This window comes from Bubalus bubalis, chromosome 4, assembly GCF_019923935.1.
Source record: "Bubalus bubalis isolate 160015118507 breed Murrah chromosome 4, NDDB_SH_1, whole genome shotgun sequence".
NCBI classification, from domain to species: Eukaryota; Metazoa; Chordata; class Mammalia; order Artiodactyla; family Bovidae; genus Bubalus; species Bubalus bubalis.
In genome coordinates, this window is record NC_059160.1 from 127,430,393 (window position 1) to 127,448,102 (window position 17,710).

The following is a 17,710-nucleotide window of genomic DNA, read 5'->3' on the forward strand; positions in this document are numbered from 1 at the left end:
GTTTCAAAATTAAAAGGATTCCCTAGAATATGTACATAATATAAAACAAAGGCATGTTGTTTTTAAATTCACAAAATAGAGCCCCAAACAGTCCTTTCTGTCAGACATAAACACTAGTAAGCAGAATTTTTACATACTTAAAAATAAACAAATTTTATACGTAAATGAAATCGTGTTACATACTGATATTTCATGAAAGTTTTTTCATTCAATACATGATGATGATGATGATATCTAGTATATATATGTGTGTGTGTGTTAGTCACTTAGTCGTGTCCGACTCTTTACCACTCCATGGACTGTAGCTGGCCAGGCTCCTCTCATGGGCTTCTCCAGGCAAGAATAGTGGAGTGGGTTGTCATTTCCTTCTCTAGGGGATCTTCCCGACTCAGGGATCAAACCTGGGTCTCCTGTGTTGCAGGCAGATTCTTTACCATCTGAGCTACAGGGAAGTCTTAGTGATTACTAAGTGATTATTATTAGTAACAGTAATTACTATATAAACATTTTAAGGATATGAATTCATTTCACCTTTGAAACAACTCTGCAGGCTTCCCTGGTGGCTCAGACAGTCAAGAGTCTACCTGCAGTGCAGAAGATCTGGGTTAGATCCCTGGGTTGGGATGATCCCCTGGGAAAGGAAATAGCAACCCACTCCAGTACTCTTGCCTGGAAAATCCCACGGACAGAGGAGCCTGGCAGGCTACAGTCCATGGGGTCGCAAAGAGTCGGACATGACTGAGTGACTTCACTTTCTTTCTTTCAAACTAAACTCTTAAGAGTCAGGGAATACTATTACCTCAATTTTACAGATGAGAAAATTAAGGTATGAAAAGACTGAGCATGCTGCCCAAAGTCACACAGCAAGGAAGTGGCAAAAACAGGATTCAAACCCATGCTATTGTGCTTCACTGTTCACACTTAAGATCTCTGTTGTGTTTTTTTTTTTTTTTTTTTGGCCACATCTCAAGACATGCTGGATCTCAGTTCCCTGACCAGGCATTGAACCCTTGCCCCTTCAGTGGAAGTATGGAGTCCTAACCACTGGACCACCAGGAAAGTTTCCACTGTTCACACTCTCAACTCAGCCACACTTCCACTCTTAAGAGCTAGAAAAGTGGAAAATCTTTGCTAATAAAGTAATCTTACATTAAATATACCCACACCTCACTATTTCAACATCATCAACCACAGTTAATTAAGAGTTGACTATAAAGCTATGGGAAGACTATAATGATCAATGATAGATAAAATTTTAATTCACAATTGAAATTATTAATTTTCAAATGGATATCAAAATATTTAACTTGTAAGTGCTTCAGTGAATATGTTATGGCAAATAATAGCCCTCTGAAAACCTGAAAACAGTATCAGATCACAATAACATTTATTAATCACAACAGGACTCTTCTAAACTGACAATGTCATTGTACATTTTTTACTTATTTTTCTTTCTGGCTAGAATACTCAAATTTTAAATGTTACACAAAGAAGAGTAAATAATAATCACAACCTCGGTATCCTAAAAATAATCAAGTCACCAGCAAGCTACATCACAAGTGAGAGAAACTGTCACCTATTAATTGAGAAAACATTTTCTAAAAGATTCAAAGAATTAAGGAAGAAAAAGAAACGCATGGTCCAAATCATTAGCAGCAAAATAATCAATAATAAATATTTTATCAATGCAAGGATTTGTCTTTTCATTTCCCCCTTCAAATGAGTCCTTATTCATTTCCTGTTAAAATTTATTTGGAAAATTAACTGTGATACTCTGAACAAGAAAGAGTCTGAATGGGAAAAGGACTATGCCACATGGGAGAGTTCAAGTCCTGGTCCTTTCCTTCCTGTGTTTCTTGGATTAGTTACTGTCTCGGAGGCCAATTTCCCCAATTTTTAATAGGGATAAACATAATACCTACCTTTATGAGTTTGCTGTCAGGCTGAAACTAAGCTATATAAGAGAGCATGTTTACCTAATTTTTATTGCCAAAGCTTAGCCACTATTAGATTTAATACCTGACTCTATATTTTGAATGAAAGCATTCACTTCCATTTAAAAGTTTCAATAATTCAACTCAATATTTTTCATACCTACTCTGATAATACTTAGCTCAGGCACATTAATATTTTACAAATTTTATCCAAGTAAAATATTCAAAACTGTTTTTAAACAATTCAACCTCCAAGAGAATAAATTAAAAACTACTTTTTCCTGCCGCATCCTTTCCCATTTTCTTCTGCAGAGACAAATGCTTTTAATTTTAACTCTTTCAGCTCTGACAGTTAAAACCTCATCGCTAAGTAATATTCTTATACCACTATATTTATATATTTAAGATGCTATTCTATCGATCTTCCATTGTTATAAGGACTTGACTTTTATATTTAAGTAACTTCTCTACCCTCCATCCTACTAATGCAGTGTTTCTAATATAATTTTTGAGAGGAGTAACTAAATGCCTTTGCTATTTTTTCCCATCTGTTACCATTGTTATCTTTAATTTCCCCCTAATGTTCCATCATACGTGATAACAAGTCCTCCCTTTAATAGCAATTTTCCTTTCTCCACTCTCCAGTCTACTGACCACTAGCACCTAGTGTTATTACTGAGAAGTCTGATACCTGCCATTCTGCTTCTCAGTCCTTAGCAATAAACTATTTTTTCTTTCTGGAACTGTTAGAAGATTGTTTATCTCTGATGACCTGAAGTTTCATGACTCCTTGATCCTGTGATCCCTTTTAATTTAAAGCCTTTAAGAGCCTAAGCATATTTCATCGAAAGCAATTTGTTAAATATGTATAGTATGTGTCACAACAGTAAGAAGACATAAAAACAAGTACGATAGTTAGGTTGTCAGGAGGATTTAAATTATTAGGAAGCAAAAGCAAACATGACAATGATAATAACAGGTGAAATATTGTCCATGACATTAGATAAATGCAAAGAATTTAGAGGATTCAGCAGAGAAGAAAACATGTCTGTCAACCCACGGATTGAACCCAGGCCTCCCGCATTGTAGGCCGATTCTTACCAGCTGAGCCACCAGCGAAGCCCAAGGAAAGAGAGGGGAGGCACAAAATGGTTCACAGAAAGGTTGGGCATTTCTGGCTGAGAAATGAAGAATGAGTGAGCCAGTGGCATGGAAGGGTGGGATTTAAGACAGGAAAAAAACAGCATGAATAAAAAACACAATATCAGGAAAACAGAGGGTGTATTACTCAGGATACTCAGGAAATATTGACTAAATCCATTTTGACACTGGCATAAGATACATGTAAGGAGAACTGGGAGGCAGATAAATAATATAGCTGTTAAGGCTGGCTGAGCATGGAGATCCTCAAGCACCCATGCCAAGGAGAGTCTGAAGTTACTTGTAGATTCAGTTAGCACTTAAATTTACAATTTAAAATTAACAACTATAAAACAACACTAGAAGGAGAAATGAATTCAGGTTCAACTAACAGTTATGAAAATGGACTTACATATGATTAGATCTTCTTCCTCTATTTGTTTTCTTTCCTATGACGGGAGTGCCAAAATGTTCAGGGTTGGTGAGTGGGAGCTGGTCTAATGTCTGTGGGTAGGAACATAAACCCATCAAAAGTTATTAAGTTGCAAGTTCTCGTTTTCCTGTTTAAATCAAATCAATTTAAGAATATCCTTAGATTTTTAGATTTAAAACTTCCCAAGGGAGACAAAAATACAACTTTCCTAAAGATTAAAAACTTTCACTTCAAAGAATTATTAGAAGATGAATGAGCTCATAACTGGAAAAAAGTGAAAAGAAATTTAGTGTTCTTTCTAGATAATTTCATTATCTACTTGAGGGTTGACAGACTTCTAAGAGTGATTAAAATATAAAACAAATACAGCTCAGTGGAAACACAGATTTGAGAGATGAGAAATCTATGTGTAAGTACCTAATCCCTAGATTGAGGCCAACTGTATCTCAAAATTTTCTTTGCATGTAGGGAATCATAATCTAAAAAACAGAATTCTTAATAAGTAATGGAAACTAAATTATCAGGATAACCATCAACCGCCTAAAAAAGGGGCCTCAGATAGGCGACATTATGACTCTGCAAACATTTTCTGTAATAACCCCTGCAACCTACACCCCAATCCCCCTGCACTTAGCAGGATCCTATTTTCCCAATCAGGGATCAAACCCAGGCCCTGGCAGTGAAAGCACCAAGTCCTAATCACTGGCCCGCCAGGGAATTCCCTACAATAAATCCTACTTTTAAGGAAAATGTAAAAATTAGTTTTCCTAAAGTTAGTACTTTTATTTTCCCTTTCTTTTTAATACAGCAACATCCAATACTTGCTATGAAGACAATAATCAATAAGTGAACACTTCCTTCTTGTTATCAACTGGCAATTCATGTCTCTTACCCTGCTCAAAAAAAAACCTGATTTCCAGGGAAGGAACTGGTTGTTGGTTAAAAGCACAGTGAAAAAAGGGATTTTGAAATTCCTTCGTTTCCCCGTATCAGAGACTTCTTGGATTGTTTTGTGGCATTAATTCCTTAAAAGGTTTATATATCTAAAAAGTTAAAGTATCAATCTGAAGATGCTATCCCAACTGACTTAATTCTCTGAATATCATTTTGATAATAATCAAACTTTTTCAGCATTTTAAAGATTTTCCACTTACTGTTCCTTTTATACCTCCAATAAAATCTTTGCTATTTCAGGTATTTTTATGAACACAAGGGGAACAAAAAATCCCAGGAAAACTGTCACAGTGGAAATGAGGGCAAGGAACTAGTTATGATAAAAACGTCTCAAAGTTACAAACAAGAATGTTATATGAAAGGGTGTCCATTATCTTAAAGATCAGATATTTAAACTAATGCCAATATTTATAAGAAAAATTTTAACTTTTATTCTTAAAACTGAGATAATTTTGTTGCAACAGTGAACTAAAACATGAAAGGAGGAGGCATATTAATTTATTTTACATAATTTGTTAGAATATGCAAATATGTTTAAGGTATACACACACACACACACGTGATAGTTGCTCTGTTGTGTCCAACTCTTTGTGACCCTGTGGACTCTAGCCCGCCAGGCTCCTCTGTCCATGGAATTCTCCAAGCAATAATACTGGAGTGGGTTGCCATTTCCTTCTCCAGGGACACACACACACACACACACACACACACACACACGTATCCAACAATGAAGAATACAGTATAGAAAAAAGGCACTAGCCACAAAGCATTAAATAAAAACTGATTTCTTGAAATGATAGACAAAAATCATAACTTTTATATGGCTAAAAATATAAATCTTTCAAATGTAGCTTGGAATTCAGGCATTTAAAAAAATATCTGAAGGCAAAAGCTTGCCCAAATACAATAACATGCCAGACAAAATCTTTTCAGAAGTAACCTGTCATTAACTCCTAATTATGCTTCCCAAGTGTGAAAATTTCAAAGCACTCTATTTGGTAAATAGGGAAAATAAATTATTTTGGCTCAATTTCTCCTAAGCTAACAAAAAAATTAAATGCCCCTCCCCTAAGACTAAGGCCACTCTCTTAAAAGTAGAGAAAGATCCCCTGGAGAAGGGAAAGGCTACCCACTCCAGTATTCTGGCCCGAAGAATTCCACAAACTGTATAGTCCATGGGGTTGCAAAGAGTTGGAAACCACTGAGCAACTTTAACTATCAGCTTTCTATCTTATTTCTATTATCAGTATCAGCTAGTTATTTCACTTGGTTTAAGAAAGAAAATATCCAGAATTTCAGAAAAGTTATCTAGCAATCACATACAGGAATTCCCAAATAAACTACAATCTCTCCCTAGTATTTAAAAAAGAATTAGAAGAATAAGAAGCAATTGTCTTATTGCTAAAAGCAGCCCTGTGTCCCTGGCCTCAATCCTGGAAAGCAGAAGCACTTTTATTTCACTTCACAGAAAAGAGTAAAGGATGGTCAGAATTAAGAGGGCTTGCCTGGTAGCTTAGTAGTAAAGAATCTGCCTGCCTGTGTAGGAGACGTGGATTCGATTCCGGGTCAGGAACTGGAGAAGGAAATGGCTACCCACTCCAGTATTCTTGCCTAGAAAATTCCATAGACAGAGGAGCCTGGCAGGCTACAGTCCATGGGGCAGCAAAAGAGTCAGACACGACTTCAGTTCAGTCAGTCAGTCATGTCCAACTCTTTGCAACCCCATGGACTGCAGTACACCAGGCTTCCCTGTCCATCACCAACTCCCCGAGCTTGCCCAAGCTCATGTCCACTGAGTTGGTGATGCCATCCAACCATCTCATCCTCTGTCGTCCCCTTCTTCTCCTGCCTTTAGACATGTCTTAGCAACTAAACAACTACAACAAATACTTGGAGAGCACAACCAGAGACTCCTGGCTATATTAAAGGCTGAAGAAAATTCCACAGGCCTAGGGGAAACATGCTGATAGCCCTGTTATCTAAAATGGGCTGCAGGAAATGTGGAGCTAGGATTTCATCTAAACTTTCTTCAGCATTTTCAATTGCATGTAGTAACTGCACAAAGAGAATGCCAGCTGATAAAACTACTTTGGAATATTATTCAAATTACCACTCTAACAGATGCCAAGGATAAATTCCATGTCTATCTAGCTTATCCATGTACCTAGCATAGCACCTGCATATGGCAATGGGTAAGGAATAATACACGAGTATTCTAATATCCTCTAGCAAAACATGAAATTTAACACGTAGAGATACACAGAGTAAAACTGATCCCTCCTGAAATTAAGGTGGATACATTGAGCTACTAGATATCACTGCTTCGGCCTTCATACCACAACTATCTTATAAACTATCCCAATTTAAAATTCTCCTGGCAAAGACAAAATTAGTTCCTTAAGATACTTCATTGGAATAAGTAAATAAGACATATACATATCTTCACTTAGATGAAAAATCAAGTGTTCAAGTTCTCACACTCATTAACCCACCATAATTATCACATATTCTAAGGAAAATGAAATTATTTCTAAGAACTCCATAAACTCAGAATTCTGTTAATGTCATCAGTGAAAGAAGCCAAATTTACTGTACTTGTCCCAAAGTTATATGTATTTCCTATCTTTAAACCTTAACAATTAATTCATCAAATGGTTACTGAAGGCTTTTGTGTAGAAAACACTACTAGGAAAAGGAGAGTTCATCAAGATGACAAAAATTTGGCTATTCCACCAAAACAGCTTACAATTTTAAAGAGAAAATGATAAAAGTAACAAAGAAAGACCATAAAAAAAAAGTAAGAGAAGTGGAAAAGGATCAAAGGATACTGAGATCAAATTTGGTTAGAGAGCTCATGAAAGACATCATGAAGGAGGAAGCATTTCTCATAGTCTTGAGAGGAACGGGGCTCAGAAGAAACAAAGAAAAGGAAGTATGAACCATAATCTGAAAGTCGTACAAATGAGAAGTACAGGGAAATAATAAAGCATGAGACTGAAAAGATAGGCCAGAATTATTACAGAGAATCTGTCCCAAATTCGGAATTGAAATGGGAAGTCAATCATTTAAGGGAAAGGAAAAATAACAACAAAAAATAAAGTCTAATAATTTAACAGAAATATTAAAATTCCCCACAATAACATCATTCTAAATAGTTATTAGAAAAAAGAAATCTTGGTTTGGTCACACTGTATATTAACTAATATTTATAGTGTTATAGAATATAACACTATTTGTAACAATGTGCCCATTAAAAAATTTTTGAATTGCAAGTTATTGATTTTCAAAACTGTGTGTGTGAAGCCTGCACACTTATTAAAACATCTTTCGATTTTAGAGCATGATTTTGGTACTAGGAAGTGCTGGTTTGAGAAATGGTTCTGACCATCAATTTTATCAACTGTAAGCTAAAAATAAGAACTGCATCTCTCTCATAATGCTGTAAATGTGAGGACGTATGTAAAGCACTAAGCAAAGTCCCTGGCAGATATGAGCACTTCAGTTATTCATCCAACTAACGTTTATTCAGCTCCTGCTCTGTGCCAGGCACTGTTGCAGGAACTGGGAACACAGTGGTGAAGAAGACACACGAAATCTCTGCCACTGAGACACACGGTAGTGAGGAAGGCAGACAATACATAAGCACGTAAACACAGTGCTGAGAAAGACATGTGCTATAAAGAAAACTAAATTAACCCAGAAAGCTTATGAGGAATGGAAGCGTCCATTTTAGAAAGGGCAGTCAGGCAAGCCTTCTCCAAACAGAGGCTGTAATAAATGTCAGCTGCTGGCGGCAGCAGTAATTAGGAGGTGTTTGCAGTACTTAGAGTAGTTAGGAGGTCCCTTTAACAGTGATGACGGGGTCCAAGTAGGTTACAAACGAGGAGTCTCTATTCTATAATTATTTATAAATTAAAGGACTCTATATGAAAGTTGCCTAAAGATAATGAACAATCTCACTGTATTTTCTTCATGGACAAATGCTAATTGCTAAAATACATTTTTAAAAAAAGAGCATATAGAACCTGATAACTCAAACACAAGGCCTTAAAGTTTTCTCAGACCACATGCTAATACTTTTATATATTAATGAATTTTCCTGATTAACAAGTAAGTTGCTTGAGTAAGAAAGCAAAACTTTGCCAACCCCAATACAAAATACGACATGTTTGTTGATTAAGTGATTACTTACTTCACTCTCGGCAAAATGCCTCTCTCCTTTCAGGCACAGTGAGGACCGTCTCAACGTTTTCTCATCACCATCATCAAAAACTGCGAGAAGAGGTAGAAAAGGAAACTACTGAACAGATGTTCAAAGATTAACAAAATGACCTGTTATATTTAATTTTATCAGTGTAAAGAGAGCTACTCCTTTAAAAGATTAGATGTGACATTAAGTATCCATTTTCAGTTCTCTAACGAACAACTTCAAATGCAGAATATCTTATTCAATTTCTAGGGAAAAAAAATAATATAATGAAAACATCTTCCCTGGTACAGTAAACACCAAATGAAAAGTTAGCATTTCAGAAAGAAACCTTTTAAATGCTGATTAACCCTTCTCAATAGTGTAGAGAAAAAGCAAGCTTTTCTACTGGTAAATGCTAACAAATTTAAGAAACAAAAAACAAGAGTATAAATTTATATATTCAGACTGACCCTATAAATTACTCTAATCTCAATCTCAGTACTACTAACATTTTGGGCCAGATGAAGCAGGAAAGCCTTCTTAAACAAGATTCAAACTAAAATTACAAAGGAAAAGGCAACCACAGGAAAACTGACTATCATATGAAAACTGACAGCAGAGGTAAGAGTAAAGCAATAGAAGAATACTTGCAACTGAAGAGGAAAAGGTTTAACAATCCCTTTGTATATTTAAATATATAAACTCATATCCTAAAAATAAGATGATAACCTTTCCAAGAGGAAAAGATGGGACTGGGAAGACACTATACGTTGGCAATTCCAAAGAGAGAAAATACAACAGAAATAATGTTCCTTTCAATAAATATATGAAAATATGTCCAATCTCACTACTAATCACGGGAGAAGCAAATTAAAACAAAATTGAGATACTATTGTGCGTCCAGATGAGCACAAATTTAAAAATACTAGTAACGTCAAATTTGACAAGGGTTGGGAAAACAAGTACATTCATACACTACTGTTTATGGGAGTGTAAATTAATAAGTCTTTTAGGAAAGTGGTTTTCATAACCTACCTAAGTTTTAAAAGGACATTTCCCTTCAATCTATGCCTAGTTCTCAATGCACACACTAGGGAAACACTACAATAATGTCCATGTACAAAATACATTCAATCCATAATATAGTAATTTACTATATAACACTAAGAAAACTGGCAACATCATCAGCATGAGTATTAGTTTAAAAATTTATCTGTTGCAAGACAACATGAATTTACTGAACGCTACTGAAATGCACACTCAAAAATAGTTAAGGTGAAAAAAAATACTTTAAAATACACTTTGAAGTGAAAAGCTAGAAATCCACTGTATAATATATACACTAAGTTCAAATTATACATTATGTACATATTTATGAAATAAAGTTTTTAAAGATCTGGAAAGATAAAAACTATTAATAGTAGTAACAACTATGGCAACTAAGAGATGAAGTAAATCAAGAAAAAACTCTGCCTTATTTATATTATCATTGAAAATACATTTTAAGAAGAATATGTATTCCCTTACCTACAGTGTACCAACTAGCATCTGTTAACTTATTGATTACAGCTTCCTGATATGCACCATCAAGATTCTTCACTTCCACAATAGCCCCAACCTAAAGTATTAAAAAAAAAAGTTAGAAAAACTTAAGAGAAATGAACAAACTAAAAACTGGCTTTTTTTGGACAAACTGATTTCGTGATGGTGAAGAATATAGTAACTACTGATTTGCTTAAAGTGCCAGCAATTTTACTCACGATTGTTTCTGTATCATCAGTGAAAATATGAACATAATGAAAAAATTAAGTAATATCTAAGTATTATTATGAAAATATATAGTTTTGTCCTTACAACCTCTCTGAGGGAACTCTCACAGGTCTGGGGATCCCTATCTGTAAAACTGCATATCTTTGCCTCATATTACAACTCTTCTTTAAAAGATGCTGGGGAGAAATTAACAAATAATTCTGAGGTTCCCCATAAGTTACAGTGTACCAATAATGAAAATCTTTCAAAATATTTTCACCTGATCAAGAAAATGCTGATAATTTATATGGTTTATAAATGTATATGGTCTTTATATGTATGTGTGTGTGTGTGTGTGTGTACACAAATCATACCAAAACACTTCTACACAGCAAAAGAAATTGTCAACAATTTGAAAAGGCAACCTACAAAATGGGAGAAAATACATTTGCAAATCACATATCTGATAAAGGGTTAAAAATCAAAATATATAAAGAATTCATACAATGCAACAGAAAAAGAGAAGAAGAATCAAAACACCCAATTGAAAAATCGGCAAAGGTTCTCATTCCATACACAAAAATAAAATCAAAATGGATTAAAGACTTGCATGTAAAACTGGAAACCATAAAACTGCTAGAAGAAAACGTAAGCAGAGCACTCTTGGACATAAATTGTAGCAGTATGTTTTTTTGGATCTGTCTTCTAAGGCAAAGGAAGCAAAAGCAAAAATTAATAAATGGGACCTAATTAAACTTCAAAGCTTTTGCACAGTAAAGGAAATCATTGACAAAACAAAAATAGAATCTACTGAATGGGAGAAAATATTTGCAAATGATGCAAATGACAAGGAGCTAAAATCTAAAATACATAAACAGCTCACAAAATTAATATCCAGAAAAGCAGAAAGCTCCATTTAAAAAATGAGCAGAAGGCCTGAATAGACACTTTTCCAAAGACGACATACAGACAGCAAACAGGTACATGCAAATACGTTCAGTATCACTAATCAACAGGGAAATGCAAATTAAACCCACTATTAGGTATCTCCTGACACCTACTGAGAATGGCTTATCATTATCAAAAGACAAGAAACAAAAGTGCTGACCAGGATGTGGAGCAGGAAACCTTTGTGCACTACTGGTAGGAACCTAAACTGGTACAGCACTATGGAAAGCAGAATAGAGGGTCTTCAAAAAAATTACACAGACAACTATCACACGATCCAGTAATTTCACTTGTGGATATTTATCTGAAGGAAATGAAAACACTAATTTGAAAGGATATACGCACCCCCCAAGTTCACTGAAGCATTATTTACAATAGCAAAGATAGGAAAAGAAGCTAAGTATCCATCAATGGATGATAAAGATATGTGTGTGCGTGCACACATGCTCACATAAATCAGCCATTAAAAAGAATGAAAGCCTGTCATCTGCAACAACATGGGCAGACACTGAGGGCATTGTGCCACATGAAATTAGTCATATAGAAAAAGACAATTACCATACGATATCACTTATACATGAAGTCTAAAAAACAAAACAAACAAAAAGCCAACTTTATAAGATTCAGAGAATAAGATCGAAAATAGAGGCTAAGTCTTAAAAGTCCTCACCCCAAGAAAAAAATTTTTTTACAACCGTGTGTGCTAAGTTGCTTCATACAGTAGCGTCCAACTCTTTGTGACCCTATGGACTGTAGCCCTCCAGGCTCCTCTGTCTATGGAATTCTCCAGGCAAGAATACTGGAGAGGGTTGCTATGCCCTCCTCCAGGGGATCTTCTCCACCCAGGGATGGAACCCGAGACTCTTACGTCTCCTGCACCGGCAGATGGATTCTTTACCACTAGCACCACGTGGGAAGCCCCTTTACAACCATGTATGGTGACAAATGTTAACTTAGTGATCCACAAATATTCAACCATTATACTGTATACTGAAACTAGTAATAATATTAGTTTCATCTCAGTTAAAAGAAAATGTATATGATCTTTACAGTGATAACAAAACTAAACTTGTTTAGAGAAGAGAGTGTCAGCCCCACACGATGCCCATAAAAGGGAAGGAAACTCTTCTCTCTCTCTCTTCTAGTTCCCAAACCAGAGACGAAGCACAGGCTCCCTGCAATACAAGTGCACACTCCCAACCACTGGACCACCAGAGACTACTGTCAATAAATACATGGTGCATTTTTAAAATACAATCCTCAAGTGTTCCAGTATTATCTTCATGTCAACTCACTGAAAATATACTGAAATCAAATAACCACAAATAAATAGGAAGTTTATTTTCTCTAGGACAAACATTTATCCAAATACTAATACTCCATCAGCTGATAGAAAGCTACAAAGTATATTAGGAAACAACTGAAAGTCTACATACAAAAAAAATCCATAAGCAAGAGAAATATTTCAACAATTTTGAGACTGTAATTTAATACACTTGTCTATGTCAAAATCAAAATGATCCCAAACCTAATCAAAAAAAAAGAAAATTTTAATAAGACAAAACAAACAAGCAAAAAAAACCAACTATGCCATAATCAAACAGGCTTAACCAAAAAGAGAGATGTCTAGAGGATTCAAATTGTCTTTCCAATCCCTGCAACACTGAGCATTTTTTGTAACTGGTACCAGCTAGCATGTGCCAGGTAAATAAGGTAGTCAGGTAGTGAAGAGCTAGCTGGTGTGCTCATAAGGCAAACACACAAATAAGGCAGAGATGCGTGTGTTCTGATCATCCAGGGGGCACAATGCTTCAAAACTACAGGCTATGAGTCCATGAGAATTTTTATTTTTGCCATCTCATTACTAGCTATAAGACCTTGGGCCAGATTACTTTACCTCCCATCTCCCTCCAACTTCCTCATCTCTAAAGAGTTGTTATGAGGATTATATAAAATAATATGTGCAGAGAAATTAGCACAGTACTAACACATACTAAATGCTAAATAAATGGCAGTTAACATCAAATTGCGTGTGTGTGTGTGTTAGTCACTCAGTTATGTCTGAATCTTTGTGACCTGATGGACTGTAGCCCACCAGGCTCCTCTGTCCATGGAATTCTCCAGTCAAGAATACCGGCGTGGGTTGCAATTTCCTTCTCCAGGGGATGTTCCTAACCCAGGGATAAAACCGAGTCTTCGGACTACACAGAGATTCTTTATCATCTAAGCCACCAGGGAAGCCCAACATCAAATTATACATGTGCATGTTTTTGTCCTTTTATCCCTACAAGTAATACACATGTGCATATAACATTAAAGAGGACACCTATAAAAAAGAAAAAGTGGAAAATAATTTTCACAAGGCAATATTAAAAAACTTACAAGTTTTAGTCTTCCATGTGCAGATGTGCTCAGTCATGTCTGACTTTGTGACCCCATGGACTGCAATTCACCAGGCTCCTCTGTCCATGGAATTTTCCAGGCAAGAATACTGGAGTGGGTTGCCATCCCTACTCCAGGGGATCTATCTTCCCAATGTATGGATCAAACCCACATCTCTTGCATTGGCAGGCGGGTTCTTTACCACTAGTGCTATTTGGGAAGCCCTTAGTCTTCCACAGTGCCTACTATATATGCAAGGTACTAATGCCCTGGGGATTCAATTAAAAGTTTTCAAAACAACCACCAACAAAAATCGGCAGATAGAGACATCTATCAAGTTCTCTGAAAAGTACTGTTTCATTAGGAAAGGAATTTTCTTGCATCTAAAAATGTTTCTTCAATTATGTTAGTGTTTCTTAAAATTTGCCCAGCTAAGCCAATGTCCGTTTCAGACATTCAAAAGGGCCGAACAGGACATAGTGGCTACCCACATATTTCCTTTAAGCCTGCTCACTAGTGCAAAGTAAAGCAACACTTAATTCATAACTGGCCAATGAAGAAAAAATAATGCAAATAAATTAAACTCTCTATGTGTATGCATGAACAGTTGATCACTTTTAACCGCCTGCTGCTGCTGCTGCTAAGTCGCTTCAGTCGTATCCGACTCTGTGCGACCCCATAGACGGCAGCCCACCAGGCTCCCCCGTCCCTGGGATTCTCTAGGCAAGAACACTGGAGTGGGTTGCCATTTCCTTCTGCAGTGCATGAAAGTGAAAAGCGAAAGTGAAGTGGCTCAGTCGTGCCCGACTCTTAGCGACCCCATGGACTGCAGCCTACCAGGCTCCTCCATCCACAGGATTTTCCAGGCAAGAGTACTGGAGTGGGGTGCCATTGCCTTCTCTGTATAACTGCCTAATGACCCTTAAAAAATTTCATAGGCCAGCAGTTGCTTCAAAGAATCGAAAGCTCTGAAGATTTATTATGTTTTGTTTTCTCACTTTTCACATCATCATGGAACTCGTATCACTTGATCCCTAGTTTACCACTTAATATTTCTGGAAATTCCACCCTTTTAGTAAGTGAAACATGGTGAGAGTAAAACAGATGAGTGAATAAAAAGCAATCAATCTTTCCTTGATGTTCATTTCACTTGTGAACACAAGTTTTACTGTCATATAGGTTTTATGGCACATTAAGTCTATTTTTTTTCCTATTTAGAGAGAATTACACATTTAGAAAGCATCACTATGAACAAAGCTAGTGGAGGTGATGGAATTCCAGTGGAGCTCTTTCAAATTCTAAAAGATGATGCTGTGAAAGTACTGCACTCAATATGCCAGCAAATTTGGAAAACTCAGCAGTGGCCACAGCACTGGAAAAGGTCAGTTTTCATTCCAATCCCAAAGAAAGGCAGTGCCAAAGAATGCTCAAACTACCGTACAATTCCACTCATCTCACACGCTAGTAAAGTAATGCTCAAAATTCTCCAAGCCAGGCTTCAGCAGTACGTGAATCGTGAACTTCCAGATGTTCAAGCTCGTTTTAGAAAAGGCGGAGGAACCAGAGGTCAAATTGCCAACATTCACTGGATCATGGAAAAAGCAAGAGAGTTCCAGAAAAACATCTATTTCTGCTTTATTGACTATGCCAAAGCCTTTGACTGTGTGGATCACAATAAACTGTGGAAAATTCTGAAAGAGATGGGAATACCAGACCACCTGACCTGCCTCTTGAGAAACCTATATGCAGGTCAGGAAGCAACAGTTAGAACTGGACATGGAACAACAGACTGGTTCCATGTAGGAAAAGGAGTACATCAAGGCTGTATACTGTCACACTGCTTATTTTTTTTTTTTTTTTAAATTTTATTTTATTTTTAAACTTTACATAACTGTATTAGATTTGCCAAATATCAAAATGAATCCGCCACAGGTTTACATGTGTTCCCCATCCTGAACCCTCCTCCCTCCTCCCTCCCCACACACTGCTTATTTAACTTATATGCAGATGCAGAGTACATCATGAGAAACGCTGGGCTGGAAGAAGCACAAGCTGGAATCAAGACTGCCGGGAGAAATATCAATAACCTCAGATATGCAGATGACACCATCCTTATGGTAGAAAGTGAAGAGGAACTAAAAAGCCTCTTGATGAAAGTGAAAGAGGAAAGTGAAAAAGTTGGCTTAAAGCTCAACATTCAGAAAACGAAGATTATGGCATCTGGTCCCATCACTTCATGGGAAACAGATGGGGAAACAGTGTCCGACTTTATTTTTTGGGGCTCCAAAATTACTGCAGATGGTGACTGCAGTCATCAAATTAAAAGACGCTTACTCCTTGAAAGGAAAGTTATGACCAATCTAGATAGCATATTGAAAAGCAGAGATATTACTTTGCCAACAAAGGTCCGGCTAGTCAAGGCTATGGTTTTTCCAGTGGTCATGTATGGATGTGAGAGTTGGACTGCGAAGAAAGCTGAGCGCCGAAGAATTGATGCTTTTGAACTGTGGTGTTGGAGAAGACTCTTGAGAGTCCTTGAACTGCAAGGAGATCCAACCAGTCCATCCTAAAGGAGATCACACCTGGGTGTTCACTGGAAGGACTGATGCTGAAGCTGAAACTCCAATACTTTGGCCACCTCATGAGAAGAGCTGACTCATTGGAAACGACTCCGATGCTGGGAGGGATTGGGGGCAGGAGGAGAAGGGGACGACAGAGGATGAAATGGCTGGATGGTATCACTGACTCGATGGACGTGAGTTTGAGTGAACTCTGGCAGTTGGTGATGGACAGGGAGGCCTGGAGTGCTGCGATTCACGGGGTCGCAAAAAGTCGGACATGACTGAGCAACTGAACTGAACTGAACATATTTATCAACTGAATTGCAAAGTAACCAATGAATTTTTTAAAAGATCAAGATTATTACTTCTAGTGCTTCAGTGGGAAACAGTTATTATGAATAAATAAATGAATTACCTTTAGTGGGCCCTTTATATGGTCATCTTGAACTTCCACTGTTGAAGAATCATGTCTAAATGTTACCTAGAGATTATAAATTTAATTAGCCACCAAAAAAGAAAAAAAAGCAGCACAAGCTCATTAATGCATGAATTCTTTTTTTTTAATAAGTAATCTAAACAAATGGCTGCCTAGTTTGTACAAAATCTCAATCCCTAAGTAGAAATTGAAAAACTTACTATTTAACAGACAACACCCAGACTAATTTACTTGATAATTCACTCATTATAGTTTATTCAGTACTATTAGTTATGAGTTTAATCATATAATTTGTTTTCCTAAAAAATGAGGAAAAAGGAGGTGGTGATCTTAGTTTATTATGTATTCTACCATTTTGTGAAGCCTTCGGTTAATAATAAGCAGTAGCAACACACATTTGCTGAGTGTCCAGCATTAAGCTCAAGCATTGAACCTATCATCTTCACAAAAACTTTACTAGGTAGGGTGGTTATTCCCATTTTGTTGCTAAGAAAACAGAGGAACACAAAGTGTAAGCAACTGGTCCAAGATCACAGAACTAGTACATGGTAGAGCTGAGATTCAAACTCAGGCCATCCGGATCCAGAACTTTACTGTCCTGTCAGTACAGACATCAGAGAATGGGACACTAGATGTTAAAATAAAGGGATCAAGTTTAAATATTTAATTAGTTGGTAAAAACAAAATAGCTTCCAATACTCAGTATAGAAAAGGTGGTTTCCCCTATATAAAACAAGAGCTTCCAAGGACTGAACCATTAACGTGGTCTTATCTGATGTGTGTGGTAATCAATTATGAAATAGGCTCACAAACCAGCTACGAAAGGAGCTGTCCTGTACTCACAGCATCCCATACATTTCTGTCTCACACATGGCACTACTACACTTCATTTAAATTATGTGTTTACACATCTGTGTCATTCACTTAGACAGTAAACCACTTAAGAATTGAGAAAAGGTCTTAATACTCGAGTTTCAATACCTG

The 17,710-nt window shown here is 36.6% G+C and overlaps 1 protein-coding gene across 7 annotated transcripts in view; it reads right to left on the reverse strand.

Moving 5' to 3' along the window:
- Nucleotides 1-17,710, reverse strand: part of ARID4B (AT-rich interaction domain 4B) — a 138,261-nt gene that overhangs the window by 64,056 nt on the left and 56,495 nt on the right. For all 7 annotated transcript variants that reach the window (XM_044942036.2, XM_044942037.2, XM_044942035.2 and 4 more), the window contains exons 4-7: nucleotides 16,706-16,771; nucleotides 10,178-10,268; nucleotides 8,654-8,733; nucleotides 3,487-3,578 (exon numbers count right to left, since the gene is read on the reverse strand). In XM_044942036.2, the coding sequence (XP_044797971.1) occupies nucleotides 3,487-3,578; nucleotides 8,654-8,733; nucleotides 10,178-10,268; nucleotides 16,706-16,771 (329 nt within the window). The remainder of the gene's footprint in view (nucleotides 1-3,486; nucleotides 3,579-8,653; nucleotides 8,734-10,177; nucleotides 10,269-16,705; nucleotides 16,772-17,710) is intronic.